At 49.2% G+C, this 16,336-nt stretch overlaps 3 protein-coding genes across 6 annotated transcripts; 2 read left to right on the forward strand and 1 right to left on the reverse strand.

Moving 5' to 3' along the window:
• Positions 1-489: 489 nt before the first annotated feature.
• DNALI1 (dynein axonemal light intermediate chain 1) lies at positions 490-4,505 on the reverse strand. Its single transcript, XM_034069106.1, has 6 exons — positions 4,214-4,505; positions 4,007-4,137; positions 3,758-3,927; positions 2,961-3,139; positions 2,511-2,675; positions 490-802 (listed from the first exon to the last, which is right to left on the reverse strand). The coding sequence occupies exons 1-6, from the start codon at positions 4,346-4,348 to the stop codon at positions 767-769; spliced, it is 816 nt and encodes a 271-aa protein (XP_033924997.1). The 5' UTR covers positions 4,349-4,505; the 3' UTR covers positions 490-766.
• On the forward strand, positions 4,141-8,134 carry SNIP1 (Smad nuclear interacting protein 1). Its single transcript, XM_034069105.1, has 4 exons — positions 4,141-4,608; positions 4,693-4,789; positions 5,417-6,024; positions 6,652-8,134. Exons 1-4 carry the CDS (start codon positions 4,439-4,441, stop codon positions 6,914-6,916), a joined length of 1,140 nt encoding a protein of 379 aa, XP_033924996.1. The 5' UTR covers positions 4,141-4,438; the 3' UTR covers positions 6,917-8,134.
• Positions 8,135-8,415: 281 nt separating this feature from the next.
• Positions 8,416-15,805, forward strand: MEAF6 (MYST/Esa1 associated factor 6). 4 transcript variants are annotated; one of them, XR_004550269.1, is made up of 8 exons: positions 8,416-8,548; positions 8,670-8,785; positions 9,148-9,235; positions 9,656-9,701; positions 10,266-10,458; positions 13,830-13,887; positions 14,528-14,561; positions 15,034-15,805. XR_004550269.1 is itself a non-coding variant. In XM_034069233.1 (7 exons), exons 1-7 carry the CDS (start codon positions 8,453-8,455, stop codon positions 15,040-15,042), a joined length of 582 nt encoding a protein of 193 aa, XP_033925124.1. In that variant the 5' UTR covers positions 8,416-8,452; the 3' UTR covers positions 15,043-15,805. The 4 variants fall into 4 exon arrangements, 3 of the variants coding, with proteins under 3 accessions (XP_033925124.1, XP_033925125.1, XP_033925126.1); XM_034069233.1 differs by lacking the exon at positions 13,830-13,887; XM_034069234.1 differs by lacking the exons at positions 13,830-13,887; positions 14,528-14,561.
• Positions 15,806-16,336: the final 531 nt, after the last annotated feature.

Raw genomic sequence — 16,336 nt, forward strand, 5'->3', positions numbered from 1 at the left:
TTGGCAAAACAGCTCCTGAAGTGGTATTTAGTGGTGGTGGCTGGTCTTGTTTGTTTGATTTTTCTGGAAAAATTCAGATTTATGGGGGTTTTTCATGTAATTACAGAAAATTCTCTTTCCCATGGCTGTTTGCTGGGTACAACTAGTTAGTTACACAGGTACCTCGTTGCATTCGCTTCCATTGAGAAGCAGTGCCTGGAATGGTGGTGTACCCCTTTGTTTCATTAGAAATAACCATGTATTTCTCATCCTAGTTACTGCTAATGGTACTGACAAGGGATTTTGATATACAATTAACACCAACATGCACCTACTCAAGGAAACAACCCCCCAAACACCCTGCCCAAGAATTACCTGACTTTGATTTGTGGTGAATGGGACTTGGATTTCTTGCAGATACTTTGTATGTGGTTTCTCATACTTTAGATGACATTTTCAAAGTAATAATGTTACAGAGAAGCTTGCATATAGAAATGTTTATTGCTTTGAAGGTCATGTAGCATATTACCAACAGGCAAGTCCCAGCCATGCTTGCTGTTCAAAGAGCTGAATGCTGAGACAGCATTGAAAAGGGTGCAGTAATTAATGAAGCTCTTGAAATTCAACTCTTCAAGAGACAAAGAAGGACAGAACACAATTGTGCTGCCTTCAGTTACCGGTAAGTGAAAACTCAAGCTTGTTTCAAGAAGACAACTCTTTGTTACTAATTGCAGACTTCTTGCTCTGACAGCTCTTCTGAATGCTGCCTGGAGGATAAGAACAAAATCTACTTATTTGGTGCAAGGATGCTTTCAAGTTGTGCCTGAAAAACAAATGAGACAGTAAGTCAAATTAGATTCAACCTAAAAAATAAACCCACGTTGCTGTAAAGTGATAAATTATCTGTTTGATATTCAAAGCGAGGAGCTGAGGGATGCTGCAATACTTTTTAAGAGAAGCAGACTGGGGTTGTTTTTTCCCTGAGCTATCCCATTCCTTACTACACATTTTATAAATTAGCTTTTTGCTCTTGGCATACACACTTGTTGCATTCTGAGAAGAAAAGAGCTGGCATTGGTTCCGTACAATGAAAGAGCTATTTAATAATGTAAAGCACTGAAGAGGAAATTAAATAAAAGCTGTTGAAACAGTGGTCCGAATTCTCTGATTTCAGGCTGGACTATGTTAGCTAAATTAAATATTTGGCTCTCTAGCATTTGGAACACAAACCCTGGAACAAAAGTATCTGGGAACAGTGAGTTTTGCAGTTACTGAGACAACTTGACGCCCAATTAGTAGATTTATCGGAGAGCTACTCGTGCTGTCGTGTGTGAAGCATCCAGGACTCCTGGGTTGTCCTCTTCTAGAGCTGCCATGAAAAATAAGTGTCAGCAGTGTATCCACAGCTGTTGGAGTAGTTCAGGAAACATGGCTTCTGTGGCAATGCATATTTGATCTAAGAGTTACTCCATCTTACACCCTAGAACATTTCAAGATGGCTTGAAGGAGTCAGTGGTTTAGAAAGGAGAAACTGTAGGGTGAAGATAAGGCAAGCAGCTCAGTGTAAAGGAAGAAGAACCCCGGACTGGTTTGTGTAGGAAAGGACTTCAAAGCTCCTCCAGCTCCAACCCCTGCCACAGGCAGGGACCCCTTCCACTGGAGCAGCTGCTCCAAGCCCCTGTGTCCAACCTGGCCTTGAGCACTGCCAGGGATGGGGCAGCCACAGCTTCTCTGGGCACCCTGTGCCAGCGCCTCAGCACCCTCCCAGGGAAGAACTTATGCCTAAGAGCTCATCTCAGTCTCCACTCTAATCGTTTTTTAGCTGTATCCAGAAACATTTAACGTTGTTTAGAGTAACATTTTGTCTTTACTCACTGGGATTTTTTTCTTTTCAAAAGCAAAGTAACGAGCAGAAGCTGTTTTCACCAAAGCAGCATGCACAAAATTGCTCCTGTAATTATTTAGTCCCTGCTGCGTAAGTACACAATTGTTCCTATTATGCAATATTTAATGTTAAATGGTGCAGCTTGTTATCAGGGAATCAACTGTAATGGCCAGCAGCAAAGGAACAAAACATCTCAACTTGCCTGCACTAGATTTTCTGATTTGTGGCTGGGAAGGGGTGGTGCTGACATTGTAACCTCACAGTCAAGTTATGCAGGAGCAGATTCCTGGAGTATTGGTCAAGTTTGAAGCATCTGACTGTAACAATTCATCATTTTCTGAACAAATTCTGCTTTCTCCCTGGCAAACGTCTGTATATGAATAGAATTTGGGTATTCTCACCTGCCGTTTGCATCATCAGGTGTACTGGTAGTGACCGGTTGCTGAGTGAGTGAGGAAGCAGAGAATTTGAAAGCACTGTTTTTCCCATTTCAGTGAGAATTTAAAGGAATCAGAACATTAATGCAAACACCTCCAGAAATGTAGCACTTCTGAACCCATAAGGAGAAAGTTATTTGTGTCTTTCTGATTACAAACTGAGAAGTTTTACCATGACTACTGAAATGGTCTTTATGTTTTGAACTAACCTTCAGCTGCTGATTGGTTCTTTTCAGGAACTGCACCTCTTCAATGTGTTTCTTTTCTTCTATCTGCCTCCTTTCATTTTCCCGTTTTTCAATAGCTTCACATTTAGCTTTCTGGTCACTCACTTGTGCTTCCAGCTTTCGCTTTTCCTCTTCTAGCTCTGCAATCTTGAAGAAGAGTATAGATCCCTCAAGTTTTCTTGGTCAATAATCAGTATGCAGTTAAGATGGGACAAAGCTCTACATTGTACAGTCTTTATCACGTTCCAGGCATAGTAGCACATCATTTACTCAATGCAATTAAGCCCTCAGGAAGCTGACAGTATTCTTATGATCTTTACTGCCATCCAGTGGCAATAGAAATAACTGGTTTCATATAAAGCTTTCCATGTACTATCCCTATGCTGCCTCACGTGCAGAAAACGACGTTCGGGGGTGAACAGCCCAACTTACTCTTTTTATCATGTCAGATTTGCCGTGCTCAGCTTGCAGTGCCTTCCGCATGCCAAAGGCAGTGCTGCTCTCGTACAGTGTCTGGTAAGCAGCCATGGTCATCTGGATCTCATCCCTGACCCGGAGCAGCAGCAGTCCTCGCTCGGCACAGTTGATCGTGACTTCTCGGATCAGTTCATCTTTAAAGCAAGGGTACAACAGCCTATTAGTCATTTATCTGGAAATGCTGGATGCACACAGGGCCCAGAGCTTTATTGTCTTTCACCCCTTCTCTGCACCATGAAAGCAGCATGTATTTAGTACAGATAGTAAATTACTTTCTTTTGTATGCTGGCATGTAAAAGCAGAGTGGTGGTATAGAACCTGTGGTCACAACAGTGACAGTGATCCACTGAAGCTGTAAGAGCAAGCGCCTAAAACACTGTAATGGTTTCTTTCAGGGGATGCTTACAGAAGAGCTTACAGAAGAATCCTGCTCACTCTCAGCACCATGTCAGCAGAGAGTGTAAGTCTTTTAACAATTACACAGCATTTCAAGTTATTTAAAACTATTGGGTTAAGTACAACTAAGGGCTTTTTATGCTTGTCTGCAATTTTTACTGCTTTACAACATGTCTGTCGAATAACATGGTCTGTATAGAAGCTGACAGCTTCAGCAGGTGCTGACGGGCACCTTGGCCTACCCATGGCTCCCTGACAAGCAAGGCCAGGGCAGTGTGCCCTGCCCGGTGGTCCCTACCCTATGGGCTGTGTTCATCCTCCCTGGAGGAGGAGGATAGGGCCTGGGTGGCACTGACCGAAGCACTGCGAGTAGAGCTCCCTGCGCACGGGGCAGATGCCGGTCTCCCGTGCCTGTCTCTGCTGCAGCCGCAGGTCCAGCTGCTCCTGGAGGTGAACGACGTCCAGGCGGGTGCTGGGCGTGCTGGACACCTCCTGCACCCACAGCTTCTTGTCCTCCATCCATTCCCTGCCAGGAGAAGCAGGGGTGTTAACGGGTGTTAACGGCTGCCACCAGGCCGGTGCTGGGGGAGCCTGGCTCTGCTCACCGCGGCGGCAGGATGGCGTTGAGGAGCTCCTGCGTCTGCTTCCCGGACTCGGCGGCCGTGCGGGGCGGCGGCGGCGGAACGGGTCCCGGTGGGCCGGGTGGCGGCGAGGGGCTCGCCTGCAGCGGGGAGGCCTGCGGAGAGAGCAGAACGCCGTCGGCAAGGGCCGGGGAGGCCTTCGGGAGGTCCGGCCCGGCCGGTTCCGCTCACCCCGGGGGAGCGCTTCTCCGTGCGGCGGCTGATGAGCACCGGCGGCTTGTACCGGAGCAGCGAGTCCGGCGGAGGGATCATGGCGGCCTCGGATGCTGTTGTCGCCATGGCAACAGCGCCGTGTGAGGGGCGCATGCGCGGCTGAACGCGGTTGTGCGCAGGCGCAGGACTGCCTGAGGGCACCGGAAGTGGAGCGCACTTCCCTTTGTGGCGGCCGGCAGCGCCATGGAGGCGGAGGCCGAGCGGCGGCGAGAGCGGCGGCGCCGGGAGGTGACGGTGAAGGCCGAGAAGCGGAGCCCCCGGCGCTCCGCCTCCCGCTCGGCCCGGGGCAGCCAGTCCCCCCCGGCCGAGGAGCGGCGGGGCCCGGCCGGGCCGCGCCAGGCCAGGAGCAGCAGGTAGGGCTGGGCCCGGTGGTTGCGGGCCTGTGCGCGCCGCCCGGCCCGGCTCCGCTCCTCAGTCTTGCTCTCGTTGCTTTAAAGGTCGCCCAAGAGGAAGAGCAAGTCCGGGCGGAGGAGCCGGTCCCCGCGGGGCAGGAGGAGCCGCAGCCCGCACCACGCCGCCGTGAAGGTGAAGCAGGTAATTGGCATTGTCGGTAGCACCGAGGCCCGGTCGTGTCCGCGGAGGTGTTAAGCGGGGCCTTGCGCGTTTCCTGGCTCTGTCCGACAGCGGTTCCTGTGGGACTCGGCCGTGAGAGGTATGAATTACAGCATCCCAGCCTGGTTTGGGTTGGAAGGGGCCTTAAAGCTCAGCCAGTTCCAACTCCCTGCCACGGGCATGGACACCTTCCACTAGAGCAGCTTGCTCTAAAACGACTTCTCACATTCCGTGAGTCCTTGTAGTGTGCAGTGTCAGGAGGAGGGTCCTGGTAGTTTAAGAGCTCTTGCTGCCCACCCCAGGCTTTGCCAGAAGTTCACACGTATGCATGAACCGAGGCTGTGCCCTCATGCAAGCTGCTCCTGCGAGCTCCTTTGCCCCGTGCAGATGATGCATTGCACGGTTGCTTGATCTGTCTTTGGTGTGAATTGTGAGAATCTAGATAGCTTGGTAAACGGAAATTTCTCTCATGTAGCAGTAGATCCACAGATAGAGGCCAAGTGTGTGTTTTCCATGCGTAGGATTGTGATTTGTTTAAAAGTTGAGGTAGATGCACTGCTCTTTCGTGCCAGTTCCACCTGCGTTGCTGTAAGTGATTCTTCATTCCAGGAGCGAGATGATCACTGCCGGAGAGGAAACGAGGAGCGAAAGCAGAGATACCCATCGGAACCAGAGCACAGGAGAGACAGGAGCGGTGACAGAGACAGGAGCAGTGACAGAGACAGACATAGAGACCACGCAGACAGAAGGAAGAACCCAAACGAACGGCCTGGAGCTCGTGGCCACGAGCGAGAGAGGGATGTCCACAACATCCGTGAGCAGCAAGCAGAGAGGGAGTTTTACAACGAGAGAAGACGAGAGCATCGACAAAACAACCAAGGCAGTGGTGTTGAGCAGAAACCAGAACTGGGGCAGTTGGATAACAAACCTAAAGAAAAACCTGCTGTGAAGAAAGAGAAGCCAAGCTTTGAACTGTCGGGAGCGCTGCTGGAGGACACCAACACTTTCCGAGGTGTGGTGATCAAGTACAGCGAGCCCCCTGAAGCTCGTATTCCGAAGAAGCGCTGGCGTCTTTATCCTTTCAAAAACGATGAGTTTCTGCCAGTCATGTACATTCACAGGCAGAGTGCTTATCTGCTGGGCAGGCACCGCAGGATCGCAGATATTCCCATTGACCACCCCTCCTGCTCGAAGCAGCACGCTGTGTTTCAGTACCGGTAAGTAGCTGCTGATGAAACAGGATTGTTCAGGAAGGAGAAAGAAAAGCAAGCAACCCCCCCTGGATGTGCACAGCTGAGAGGTACGAGTTTGCTGTAAAGTACATTAGAGGTGGAATTTATGTTGGCGGCTGCACATCATCCTAGCAGTAATCAAAGCCATCTGTAATTCCTCCTATTTAACCACAAGCAGCCTTTTAGTAAGACAAATGACACAGCAGGGTTAGACAGAGCTGATGTGTCGCCTAACTGGAATGATCTGGCAGGTGTAATTGGCAGTAAAAGTGTTTGAGAAAGAGGTTTTATCTGTGTGGCCTTTCACAGCAAAGTGTGCCCATCTCCTCTAGAGCAGCGGGGGTTCCCTGCTGCTGAAGACAAAGATGCTCTCGTAGGGCACAGCCATCTGTTCTGGTGTAGGAATTGCTTTATTATATCACCAGAAGTTTTAGGAGGTGATGCAGTCTCAGAATCTGCTCAGTCTCACAGTTTCCCATCGCTCTCATCAGGCTTGTTCTGATCTCTGTGAGCGCAGATGAGTATTAACTGCACCAGGGGAGCCCGTCTGCTTTTGGAGCGTGTTTCTGTTCTGGCTGTTGTGATCGAATGGGTGTTGTTTTGTTTCACCAGGCTCGTGGAGTACACCCGTGCTGATGGTACCGTTGGCCGCAGAGTGAGGCCCTATATCATCGACCTGGGCTCTGGGAATGGCACTTTCCTAAACAACCAGCGGATTGAGCCTCAGCGCTACTATGAACTGAAGGAGAAGGATGTGCTCAAGTTCGGGTTCAGCAGCAGGGAATACGTTCTTCTCCATGAATCCTCGGATAAATCCGAGGCCAACACAAAAGACGATGATGACGATGATGAGAAGGAGGAAGAGTCTGACAGTTAACAGATGAGGAGGGAAAGGGAAGGGGCAGGAGAGAGAAATTGCAGTTGAGCGTGCGTTGGAGCACCGCAGCGCTGATGCCTCTTATTGCCTTAAAGTCCTTTTTCCGTTGCTCTTCTGTTCTCATAGTATTTTGGGGGACTTCCCTGATTGTTCATTTCTGATAGTTCTGCATATTGGGGAAATACAGCTTTTCTTTGTTCTTTTTTCTTTGCTTTTTCTCCCTACCAAGCAGAAGAGCACCTGGATGCGAAAGCTCTGATGCTGGGAGAACTCCACAGATGTTGAAGGACATTTCTGCCAGGGAATGACTTAGAACACAGCTGTTGTATTTAAAATTATTTTTATTGACTGTTTTGTCATAGCCCTTTGAAAATGCTCCTTAACAGGAATTGTAGTTAGGAAGTAACCCCATGAGTTTTGTAACACATCATGTTCCCTAGTTTGCCAAATTCCTTTGCCTGGTAGGAATTCTGGACAGGAGGATTTACCAGGCTGGCTACTAATGAGGTGGAGAAGTTGGTATGCACTGGGTACTTGGTTTGCCTTGTGAGGGTATTTCACTGGAATTCACCACCCAAAAATCACGAGGCAATTTGAAATAGAAGTCAAAGTCTTCCTGGGGCTTCAGGTGCTGCCGATGTGGTTTGGGAGCTGAGATCTGGGTCGTCTTCCCACATGTGGTGCTGAGCTTATGCTGGATATCAAGTGTTAGGGGCTGGAGCCTTCATTTCTGGCACCACCCCAGCCCACAAATAACTTCTCCTTGGTTTTGTTTGCATTACACAAAGACCTTCTATGTGGTGACTTGTTCCAACCTGAGTTTGCACTATTTTTCTTCTGATAAAATACACAAATCACTTGTTTAAAGTACTCCCCCCCTGTGAAACAAGGCTTTAAGAAGAGGATGAACAGTTCCACTCCCTCAAGTACATGCATCTTTGGATGTCTTTCCCCCCCATGGCTTCACACTGTAAGAAACGTGCATTTTCCATGCTGCTCCCAGTGGGTGTTTGTTCCGTGGTCGCGGGCTCTCTGACCTGTGCTCATGTGCTGTGCACGCACATTGCACATGTTCCATGTTGCACGCACAGGCTGGAACACTTGGGGTGTAAATAGGGGGCATTGCTGCAGGGTTTCACACGGTCGGTAGAGTTTTGACTCGGAGGATCTCCTTTATATATACTCTAGGGGTTTTTCAATAAAGAATTTGTAAATTTAGCCCTAAGGTGGATTATTTCTCGGGGGTGTCTTTATTTTCCTTTATGTTCCTTGGAAACCGATGAGCTGCCGCTGGGATGGAGGGCACCGAGGACGTTCAGGAGACACCTGAAGTACGATCTGGGTACCGGGGAGGCTCTTCCATCCCTGCCGGGGTCCTTTGCCCCCAGCCGGGTTCAGGCTCATGGGGCCGGGACCCGGAGCTCTGCCCCCGGGGGAGGGAGCGAGGCGGGGCCGGGCTCGGTGCTGCCCCCAGCGGCCGCTCCCGGCAGCGCAGCCGCCGCCCCGCCCGCCCGGCCCGCGCAGGCCGCAGCCGCCATGGCCGCGCTGCACGCCAAGGCCGGCGGCCCCCCGCAGATACCGGACACCCGCCGGGAGCTGGCGGAGCTGGTGAAGCGCAAGCAGGAGCTGGCGGTGAGCGGCGGGGCCCGGCGGGGGGAGCGGCGGCGGCGGCGGGGCCTAGGCCGCGGGTGGCGGAGGGCCTGGGCCGGGAGCGGGGCTGGGCCTGCTCCATGCGCTGCGCTGTGCCCGGCAGGAGACGCTGGCCAACCTGGAGCGGCAGATCTACGCGTTCGAGGGCAGCTACCTGGAGGACACGCAGATGTACGGGAACATCATCCGCGGCTGGGACCGGTACCTCACCAACCAGAAGTGAGTGACGGAGGCAGCGCCGGGGCCCCTGCATGCCCCCTCCGTACCCCCTCCGTTCTCCCTCCATGCCCCCTGCATGTCGCCTCCATGCCCCCTCCGTGCCCCCTCCATGCCCCCTGTATGTCCTCTCCGTTCCCCTGCATGCCCCCTGCATGCCCTCTCCGTTTCCCCTCCATGCCCCTTGCATGTCCCCTCCGTTCCCCCTCCGTTCCCCCTCCATGCCCCCTGCATGTCCCCTCCGTTTCCCCTCCAAGCCCCCTCCATGCCCCCTCCGTTCCCCCTCCGTTCCCCTTCCATGCCCCCTCCGTTCCCCCTGCATGCCCTCTCCATGTCCCCTCCATGCCCGTTCTCTCCCGTCTCAGGAACTCCAACAGCAAGAACGACCGGCGGAACCGCAAGTTCAAGGAGGCAGAGCGGCTCTTCAGCAAGTCCTCGGTCACCTCGGCAGCGGTGAGAGCCGGGCCGGACCCTGGCGGGCTGAGCACACATCACTGTCCCCATACCCATCTTCATCCCTTGCTGCTCCTCAGTGCATCTGGTCCCGCGGTGCTCTGGGTGCCCAGGCTGCTGCAGGACCAGCTTCCATTTAAGTGCCTCTCCCCCAGCCCGAGCATCTTCTTTCCAAGCCCTCTTCCCATTTAGTACCCAGGGAGGTTGAAGGGAATTGTAGGCAGGAACCACCTGTGTTGCATCCTTGTCACTGCCATCATGTCCTTATCTTTTTGCTCCTGCTCCCCATCTCCTGTGCTGGTGCCCGGTTGTGAGCTCTCAGGCACAGCCTGATGTGTCTTTATGAGGTGATCTCTGTGCTTTTGAACGTTTGGGAAGTGGTGAGTGACTGATCCCATTAACACCCTTCTGCTTTCCTAGGCGGTCAGTGCGTTAGCTGGAGTTCAGGACCAGCTCATTGAGAAGCGTAAGTGGCTTTTTCCTTTCTCTCAGGATTTGGGAGGAATGATGCTTCTCCCCAGCTCTGTCTCCAGCTGCCTGCACCGGGGCTGTACTCACTGCTCCCTGTGTGAGTACAGCCTCCATCCTGAGTGCTCCTGCACAGCTGCCACCTGCACAAGGCAGCAAAGGTGCCTTGTGAGACACAAGTAAAGTTGTTTTCCTTTCTCGAGTAAACTTTTACACTCAACAAGAGTTTCTTGTGCATTAAACTCACTTCAGTGGGTTTGGTGCTCTTTGGAGAAAGAGGCTGAAAGAGCTGAAGCAGCACATTGGTGTGTGTTGTCAGTCAGAGGGACATGTGGAGAGCCACGAACCTTCAGGATGTTTAAAGATGGGTTTGTGATTGACAGCAAACCGGGTACATTTCTGGCATGCTCTGCTCGCTGTGGAGGTAACTGCTGGCCTTAAGGGATGTTTCAGGTTGTCTGATTTACCTCCTGATGCCATAAGGCTTAGGCTGGCTCTGCTGCCCGTGCACTGTGCTCTGCAGGCAGGTAACTGTTGTGCTCACCAGTGTGTCCTGCTCTAGGCGAGCCGGGCAGCGGCACCGAGAGCGACACTTCCCCAGACTTTCACAATCAGGAGAATGAACCCAACCAGGAGGATGCTGAGGAGCTGGATGGGTCTGTGCAGGGGGTGAAACCCCAGAAAGCTGCTTCTTCTACTTCTTCTGGGAGCCACCACAGCAGCCACAAAAAGCGGAAGAACAAAAATCGACACAGGTTAGTGGTACCAACAGCCTTCTCACCATGGCTTCTGCGCGGTTAGCTGCTGTTGGGTTTGTGTGGTGTGAGTAACTCGTTAGCATACCAAGCAGCTGGGGTTATTTGTGTCAGTAACCTTTCTGGTTTTGAGTTGTACCTGTCCCATAGCATTTATCAGCCCCTCGTTGTATCAAGGAAGGGAAAACATGCTGAAGAAGTTAAACAAGCAGCACAGAGCTCTGACTCCAGCTCCGGTCCAGCCATACTTTTGAGCAGGCTTTCTCAAGTCTCCTGTCTGTCCAGGAGAATAAAGCTGTCTGCCTTCCAGCAGGGGAAGATTGCAGTCCTGGCCTCCTGTGCTTGCTTACTGGTTTCTGCAGGACCAAGTGAGATGGGAATGTCGGTGCTTTCTTTGGAGAAGGGGGGTAAAATGGAAAAGCAAATCTAAATGTTCTGGGGGTTGTGGGCACTTCCAGTATCTTCACTAAGGTTCCTGCTCCAAGCCCTTTTAGCTGTTGGGTACCAAACTGAGTCTCTTGATCATGACGTAGAAGAGTTGCTTTGCTTTGTTAACCTCAAAGTGTTTATTGTTAAACTGACCTGAAATCCATGTGAAACAAAGATTTCCTGAACTCTTTATGGTTGGATTTAGGTGAATGGTTCTGACCCATAAACCCCTTAAAGCATGATGCAGTGTGCAGGCTGATGGCTCATACTGTGTGCCTCGCAGCGCTGCTCTCCATGGGCCAACATAACCTGCTGCAGGACCGTAGAATCACAGTGTGGTTTGGGTTGAAAGGGACCTTAAAACTCGTCCAGTCCCAACCCCTGCCACAGGCAGGGACCCCTTCCACTGGAGCAGCTGCTCCAAGCCCCTGTGTCCAACCTGGCCTTGAGCACTGCCAGGGATGGGGCAGCCACAGCTTCTCTGGGCACCCTGTGCCAGCGCCTCAGCACCCTCACAGGGAAGAGCTTCTGCCTAAGAGCTCAGCTCAGTCTCCCCTCGGGCAGGTTCAAGCCATTCCTCTGTCATGTAAAGCCATTAAAGCCAGGAGTCAGGTCCTAAGGGAGGAAAAAGGAGATCCATGCTCTTGGAAAGAGGAGGCATTTACTGCAGAAATGCAGTAAGTGCAGAGCTTGGCTTTGGATGGGCTTTTCTCTTTAAGGGAACTTCTCATGAGTTACAAGAGAGAGATGTTTTAAAGAGAAGTGGTTAAAATATCCAGAGTTGCTGGGGGGAAGATTGGAGTGGGAGAGGCAGAGGTAGGTATAGTGCTTGGGAAACATTCAACTGCTTTTTCTCCTTCATTAGGTTTTGGGGCATTAGTGTGTCTTTAATTCTTAGATCAGAATTTGCTTCCTACAGCAGTCTTAATTGGGCAAACCTCCTGAAGTACTGGGTGTCCCTTGGGTTCCTCACGAGTCCAAAGCAGTTCAGAACTCTTTTACTGCCTCTAGATAATTGGAAAGAAGATGAATAACACAAGAAACTCTATCTGTGAATAAGTGTAGAGAAACAACCTGTAAACCTGAAGTACAGCTTAGGAGAACTGCTGTTTCAAATGAGTTACAAAACACTCTTCTAAGCACTCCCCTGGCCAGCAAACCCATCCTCTGCACACACAGTGGGGTGCAATCCAGATGCTGTGAATAATTCTTTTGCTCCATTGCATAACCTGAACTTTAGGGACAGGAGGTAGGAAGAAGCTGCCCTACTGACAGGTTGTGTTGCTTTGGGGTTTCTTCTCCATTCCTTCCACTGAAGCAGCTGATGCTGGCTGCTGGCGGGGACAGTGTTGGACATGAAGAGCCCTGGTCTGATCTGGTATGGCAATTCTTATCCTCCTAAGAGATACATCAGACGCATCCCCATTACAGAAAGGCTTAGTTAGTGATTGACTATTTTGTAGTGCTTAGCATGGGCAGATAGAGAATTAAAAGAAGATAATTAAGTTTGTAACAAAAACTCTGGTTAAAATTGTGATTACTGTTAATATCCCCTAAATTTTGGCAGAAAAGGACAATTTATATCTGGCTTAAAACCCCCCAAGGACAAAGCAGTCGCAGTCTACTAATAATAGAGCTATGTGCTTTAAAATGCATTGCAGCCCTGAGTGCTGTTGGAAGAGACCTGTGGGTCTGTTTCTTGAGTGCCAATAGAATGAAGATCAGAATCCAAAGAAATAGTGCCTTTTCTTTTTGATCAGAAGCTCTTGTGTTTGCCAGCACCCTGCCAGCATTCTGCTCTCCTGGTCCTGGAGCACGGGGAGGAGTTGGGAACTGAAGGTGCATTGAGTCCACTGGGTGTTCTCTTGGAGCAGTGTTGGGAATGGGATTGAGACGGGACAGAGCTGGTGTGAATTGGCAGCTCAGCTCCCAGCAGTGAAAACCAGGGAGTCAAATGGAAGTTGCAGTGTCTTTACTGAAGTCCTCTGCTCCCTGTGAACCCACAGGAAGGCCAGGATGGTTATTTTCTCTGGGCTCAGCAATTTTCATGCCTAGAAAGTGTTGCAGGAGAAAACAGTGCTGCTCTTAGAAAGTCCCTGCTGGAAAGCTACTGAGTTAGAGCTGATTTGTGCAGAAGCCCTTTCCAGCACACACAGTTGTTGGCTCTGGGGCAGGACTGTTCCTAGAGACCTCGCTGTGGTACGGTGTGAATGCTGAGGCGAGGGGTGGGAATGTCACCAGCTTTGGCCAAGTGACCGTGTTCTCTTTTTAGCTCTGGAAAGGAAGTGAATGCAAGAGGATGTGTGTGTGTGAGTGCATTGTGAGACCCTTCAAATGCCAAGTCAGCCACTTAGTTGTGTGTCTGCAGCTCTGCCTGAGCCAGCTTTGCTTTGCTGTAATGATCTAGACAAAGCCTCTGCTCTCTGACCCCCCCTCATTTGGTTTTGCAAGCAGATCAGTTTTCCTCTCTCTGAGCTAGTGGGCACTCCCGAGGGTCTGATGATAGCTCCTTTCTCAGCACCTAAAATCCCTTCCCTAAACCCTCTGCCTCTGTTCTAACACCTCTGTTACCCAGAAATCCAGTTGGGGAGGGGGACTCTGGACTGCCACATCTGGAGTGCTTTTTGTGCCCGAGTTGGGTTAAGATATCTTAAGAAAGAACTTGATGGCATTTGAAACTGGCTTTATTATTTCTTTTGTTTCCTTTGAGTTGTTAGTAATCTCGCTAGGGTGGCTAATCAACTAATTTATTTAATTCATTAGTATATTAATTTCTATTGCTTTCTTCCTTTCAAATGCTGCCCCTCAGCCCGTCTGGCATGTTTGATTATGACTTTGAGTAAGTTTGACTTGAATTAGTACTTGTGCTGTGTTGTTAGTGTGTAGACACCAATGTGCCTTTTGAGACCTTTCTAACCCATAGTTTATCTGTTTAATTGTAGGTATGTATATTAGGTTAGGCTGGGAAGTTTTTTTTAAAAACAGAAAAACGTGATGGAGGTAACATTTTATTTAATAACTTCAGCAAAATTCAATTAACTTCACTCTCCTTTACCTTTCTATTCCATTTTTTACTTAAATAGAGCAAACTTTTTAACTTAAAACCGTAGTTTTAAACCTGATTCTTCCGGCTTTGCTTCTGAAGGAGATGAGTGTAGATTGGATATTTCCTTCTGGAAAAATGTAATAAAACTCCATACCTTTGACTCATATAATCCCTGCTCATCTGAAACTCCTATCTCTATCCCAAGTAAATCACCATTACCACTATGTCTGAATAATTACCTGTGGCATAGTTACACATCTAACAAATTAACATAGAGCATGCGTGTTTTAACCTCATTTTTTATGCTGCATAACTTCCCTGTGATTTTGGTTATGAACCTTTTATTAACTCCTTTTTTGAGTGGACACACTATGCATTTTGGCAAATAAGAAAGAATCCACTCTCTGTCTCTTTGCTGTTCTCTTGTCCAGTAATACTGGGACAGTGATTTGGCTCAGCCCAATTGAGAATGTGGATTGAATTAACCAAATAGCCTTTGTTGTAGCCTGTGCCATATGCAGTAGCTGGTTCTTTGGACACTAGTGTTGGTTTAATGTATTGAAATGGACATTTCTCTTATCTTTCCAACCACAGGATTGATCTCAAGTTAAACAAAAAGCCAAGAGCCGTAAGTATCAGTGCTCTGTCATTGTTTTCATTGCTCATCTGTACACTTGAGTGGCTGACTGGCTCCTAATCATAAAAAGCTTCCCTCTGCTGTAATTTAAGACCTTATATTCATGGTTGAGGAGAATCACGGTATGAGCTAAGCATTGTCTTGTGGATGTAACAGTAAATAAGCCCAGGTAGGCTTGTTATGAAGCCAGGTCACTGTTAATCCTATGCACTTCTCATGAAGAAAGCTGTTTTGCATCCTGTTGTCTTGTCATGATCTGGAACATTAGAAGCATCTGGTTTGAGTTGATGTGTTATTGAACTAAGGTTTTGAAGGGTCCTTTCTGTTGAATGTTTAGCTACATGTTTTTTTTTGCCTGCAACTAATGGTATGTAGAAATGAGAGAAGACTGAGAATCCCAGCTCTGCAAGCAGAACTGAAGGTAGAAAGGTGTTCATGTGCCTATCCTTTCCTTTCTCTGCAGGACTACTAGACTCATCAGTGCTGATGCTTCTGGGATTTAGGTCTGCGTGAATCCCCACTGAGAAAATGCCAGTCGACTGAATGAGCATGATGGCAGCTCTGGCCAAGTGTCTGCAGATGGGAGTGACTCACTCTAAAGAACTTAGATGGGGGGAGAAAATCTTGGACCATGTACTTTGCATCATTTTTACATCACCTGAGTTGCAGGAAGACAAAGGTGCAGTAGCAGTGGTAGTCCTGAGTTCCTGACTGTTCTGTGCTTCCACCTTGGTCGGGAACTTCCTAGAATTGGCTGATGTTGCTGCTGCCACCCCTGTCATCTGCAAACCCATGGAGAGGTATTTCTTTTTCCACTGGAACTGGGCTATGATTCATTGTGGCCCATCCATGTTGTAAGACTTAGATGACTTTTGTTGCTGATACTTAGCTTTGTAGTTTGGGTTTTGTTGGTTCTGTTGTGTGGGTATTTTTTTACAGCAATGTGTATAGTTAACAAATGGACTTTTGGTTTCTTTGGTTTAATCCATGTAGAGTGGCAGGAACAGCTCCTTTTGGTTCTTTGTCAGGCAGAGAAGAAGGTGGTTACCCCTTTTCTCTGCAGTTCCATTACAAACACCATCCTAAAATCTACATAGTGCTTTGAGATGCAGGGAAGGCTGGAGCTTGAAGCCATCTTGCTCTTTGCTGTCTTTGAGATTGGGTGGATTCTCTTTTTAATACAAACTGATGTCATTTGTACATAAACAATAAAAGGTACATGTTTGTCTCTCTTCTCATGGTTTGTTCAGTCCAAAATCTGACTCCTGCTGCTTTTTGTTCTCCATCTGCTCCATGAGGACTTTGCTGAACTCTTCCACTTGCACATAGTAGCTGCTCCTTGTGTCGTGACCATGAGGAGTTTTCCTTTGTGCTTCCTTTGGTAGACATAACAGGGAGTACTTGCCAAGGACTGCCAGGCACTAATCTCCATCTGTGTTCAACTAAGCCTGGTGCAAGGGAAGACTGGCTTCTAAGTCAGTTCTTGCTGATACTGGCAGAATGCCTGCAGATAAGGGCTGAGCAGCCTGGATTGCCACTGGAAGAGCACATAAAGGGATGAGTTTTGGGTGCTTTTCACAGTAGCCAGGTCAAGATACCAGTGCTGATGCTGAAATCAGCTTTGCTTTCCTCAAAGTGGTAAAGGTGCTGTAATGCAGCTGGGTCTACTTAAACCCCGCTGATGGAGGGGGTGCCATAGGAGCAGTTATCACTTTCCTGGTGTCTTGGGTCTTTTTGGGGTCCCTCTGGGCATCCCAGTCAGTCAG

This window comes from Melopsittacus undulatus, chromosome 14 (genome assembly GCF_012275295.1).
Source record: "Melopsittacus undulatus isolate bMelUnd1 chromosome 14, bMelUnd1.mat.Z, whole genome shotgun sequence".
NCBI classification, from domain to species: Eukaryota; Metazoa; Chordata; class Aves; order Psittaciformes; family Psittaculidae; genus Melopsittacus; species Melopsittacus undulatus.

Coding starts and splice junctions, on each gene's coding strand:
- SNIP1 (XM_034069105.1), top strand. CDS start 4,439: ATGGAGGCGGAGGCCGAGCGGCGGCGAGAGCGGCGGCGCCGGGAGGTG. Junction 4,790..5,416: donor CCGCCGTGAAGGTGAAGCAG/GTAATTGGCATT, acceptor TCTTCATTCCAG/GAGCGAGATGATCACTGCCG. Junction 6,025..6,651: donor CACGCTGTGTTTCAGTACCG/GTAAGTAGCTGC, acceptor TTGTTTCACCAG/GCTCGTGGAGTACACCCGTG.
- MEAF6 (XM_034069233.1), top strand. CDS start 8,453: ATGGCCGCGCTGCACGCCAAGGCCGGCGGCCCCCCGCAGATACCGGAC. Junction 8,549..8,669: donor AGCGCAAGCAGGAGCTGGCG/GTGAGCGGCGGG, acceptor TGTGCCCGGCAG/GAGACGCTGGCCAACCTGGA. Junction 8,786..9,147: donor CGGTACCTCACCAACCAGAA/GTGAGTGACGGA, acceptor CTCCCGTCTCAG/GAACTCCAACAGCAAGAACG.
- DNALI1 (XM_034069106.1), bottom strand. CDS start 4,348: ATGCGCCCCTCACACGGCGCTGTTGCCATGGCGACAACAGCATCCGAG. Junction 4,138..4,213: donor CGGAGAAGCGCTCCCCCGGG/GTGAGCGGAACC, acceptor CTCTCTCCGCAG/GCCTCCCCGCTGCAGGCGAG. Junction 3,140..3,757: donor GCTCTACTCGCAGTGCTTCG/GTCAGTGCCACC, acceptor CTTGCTTTAAAG/ATGAACTGATCCGAGAAGTC.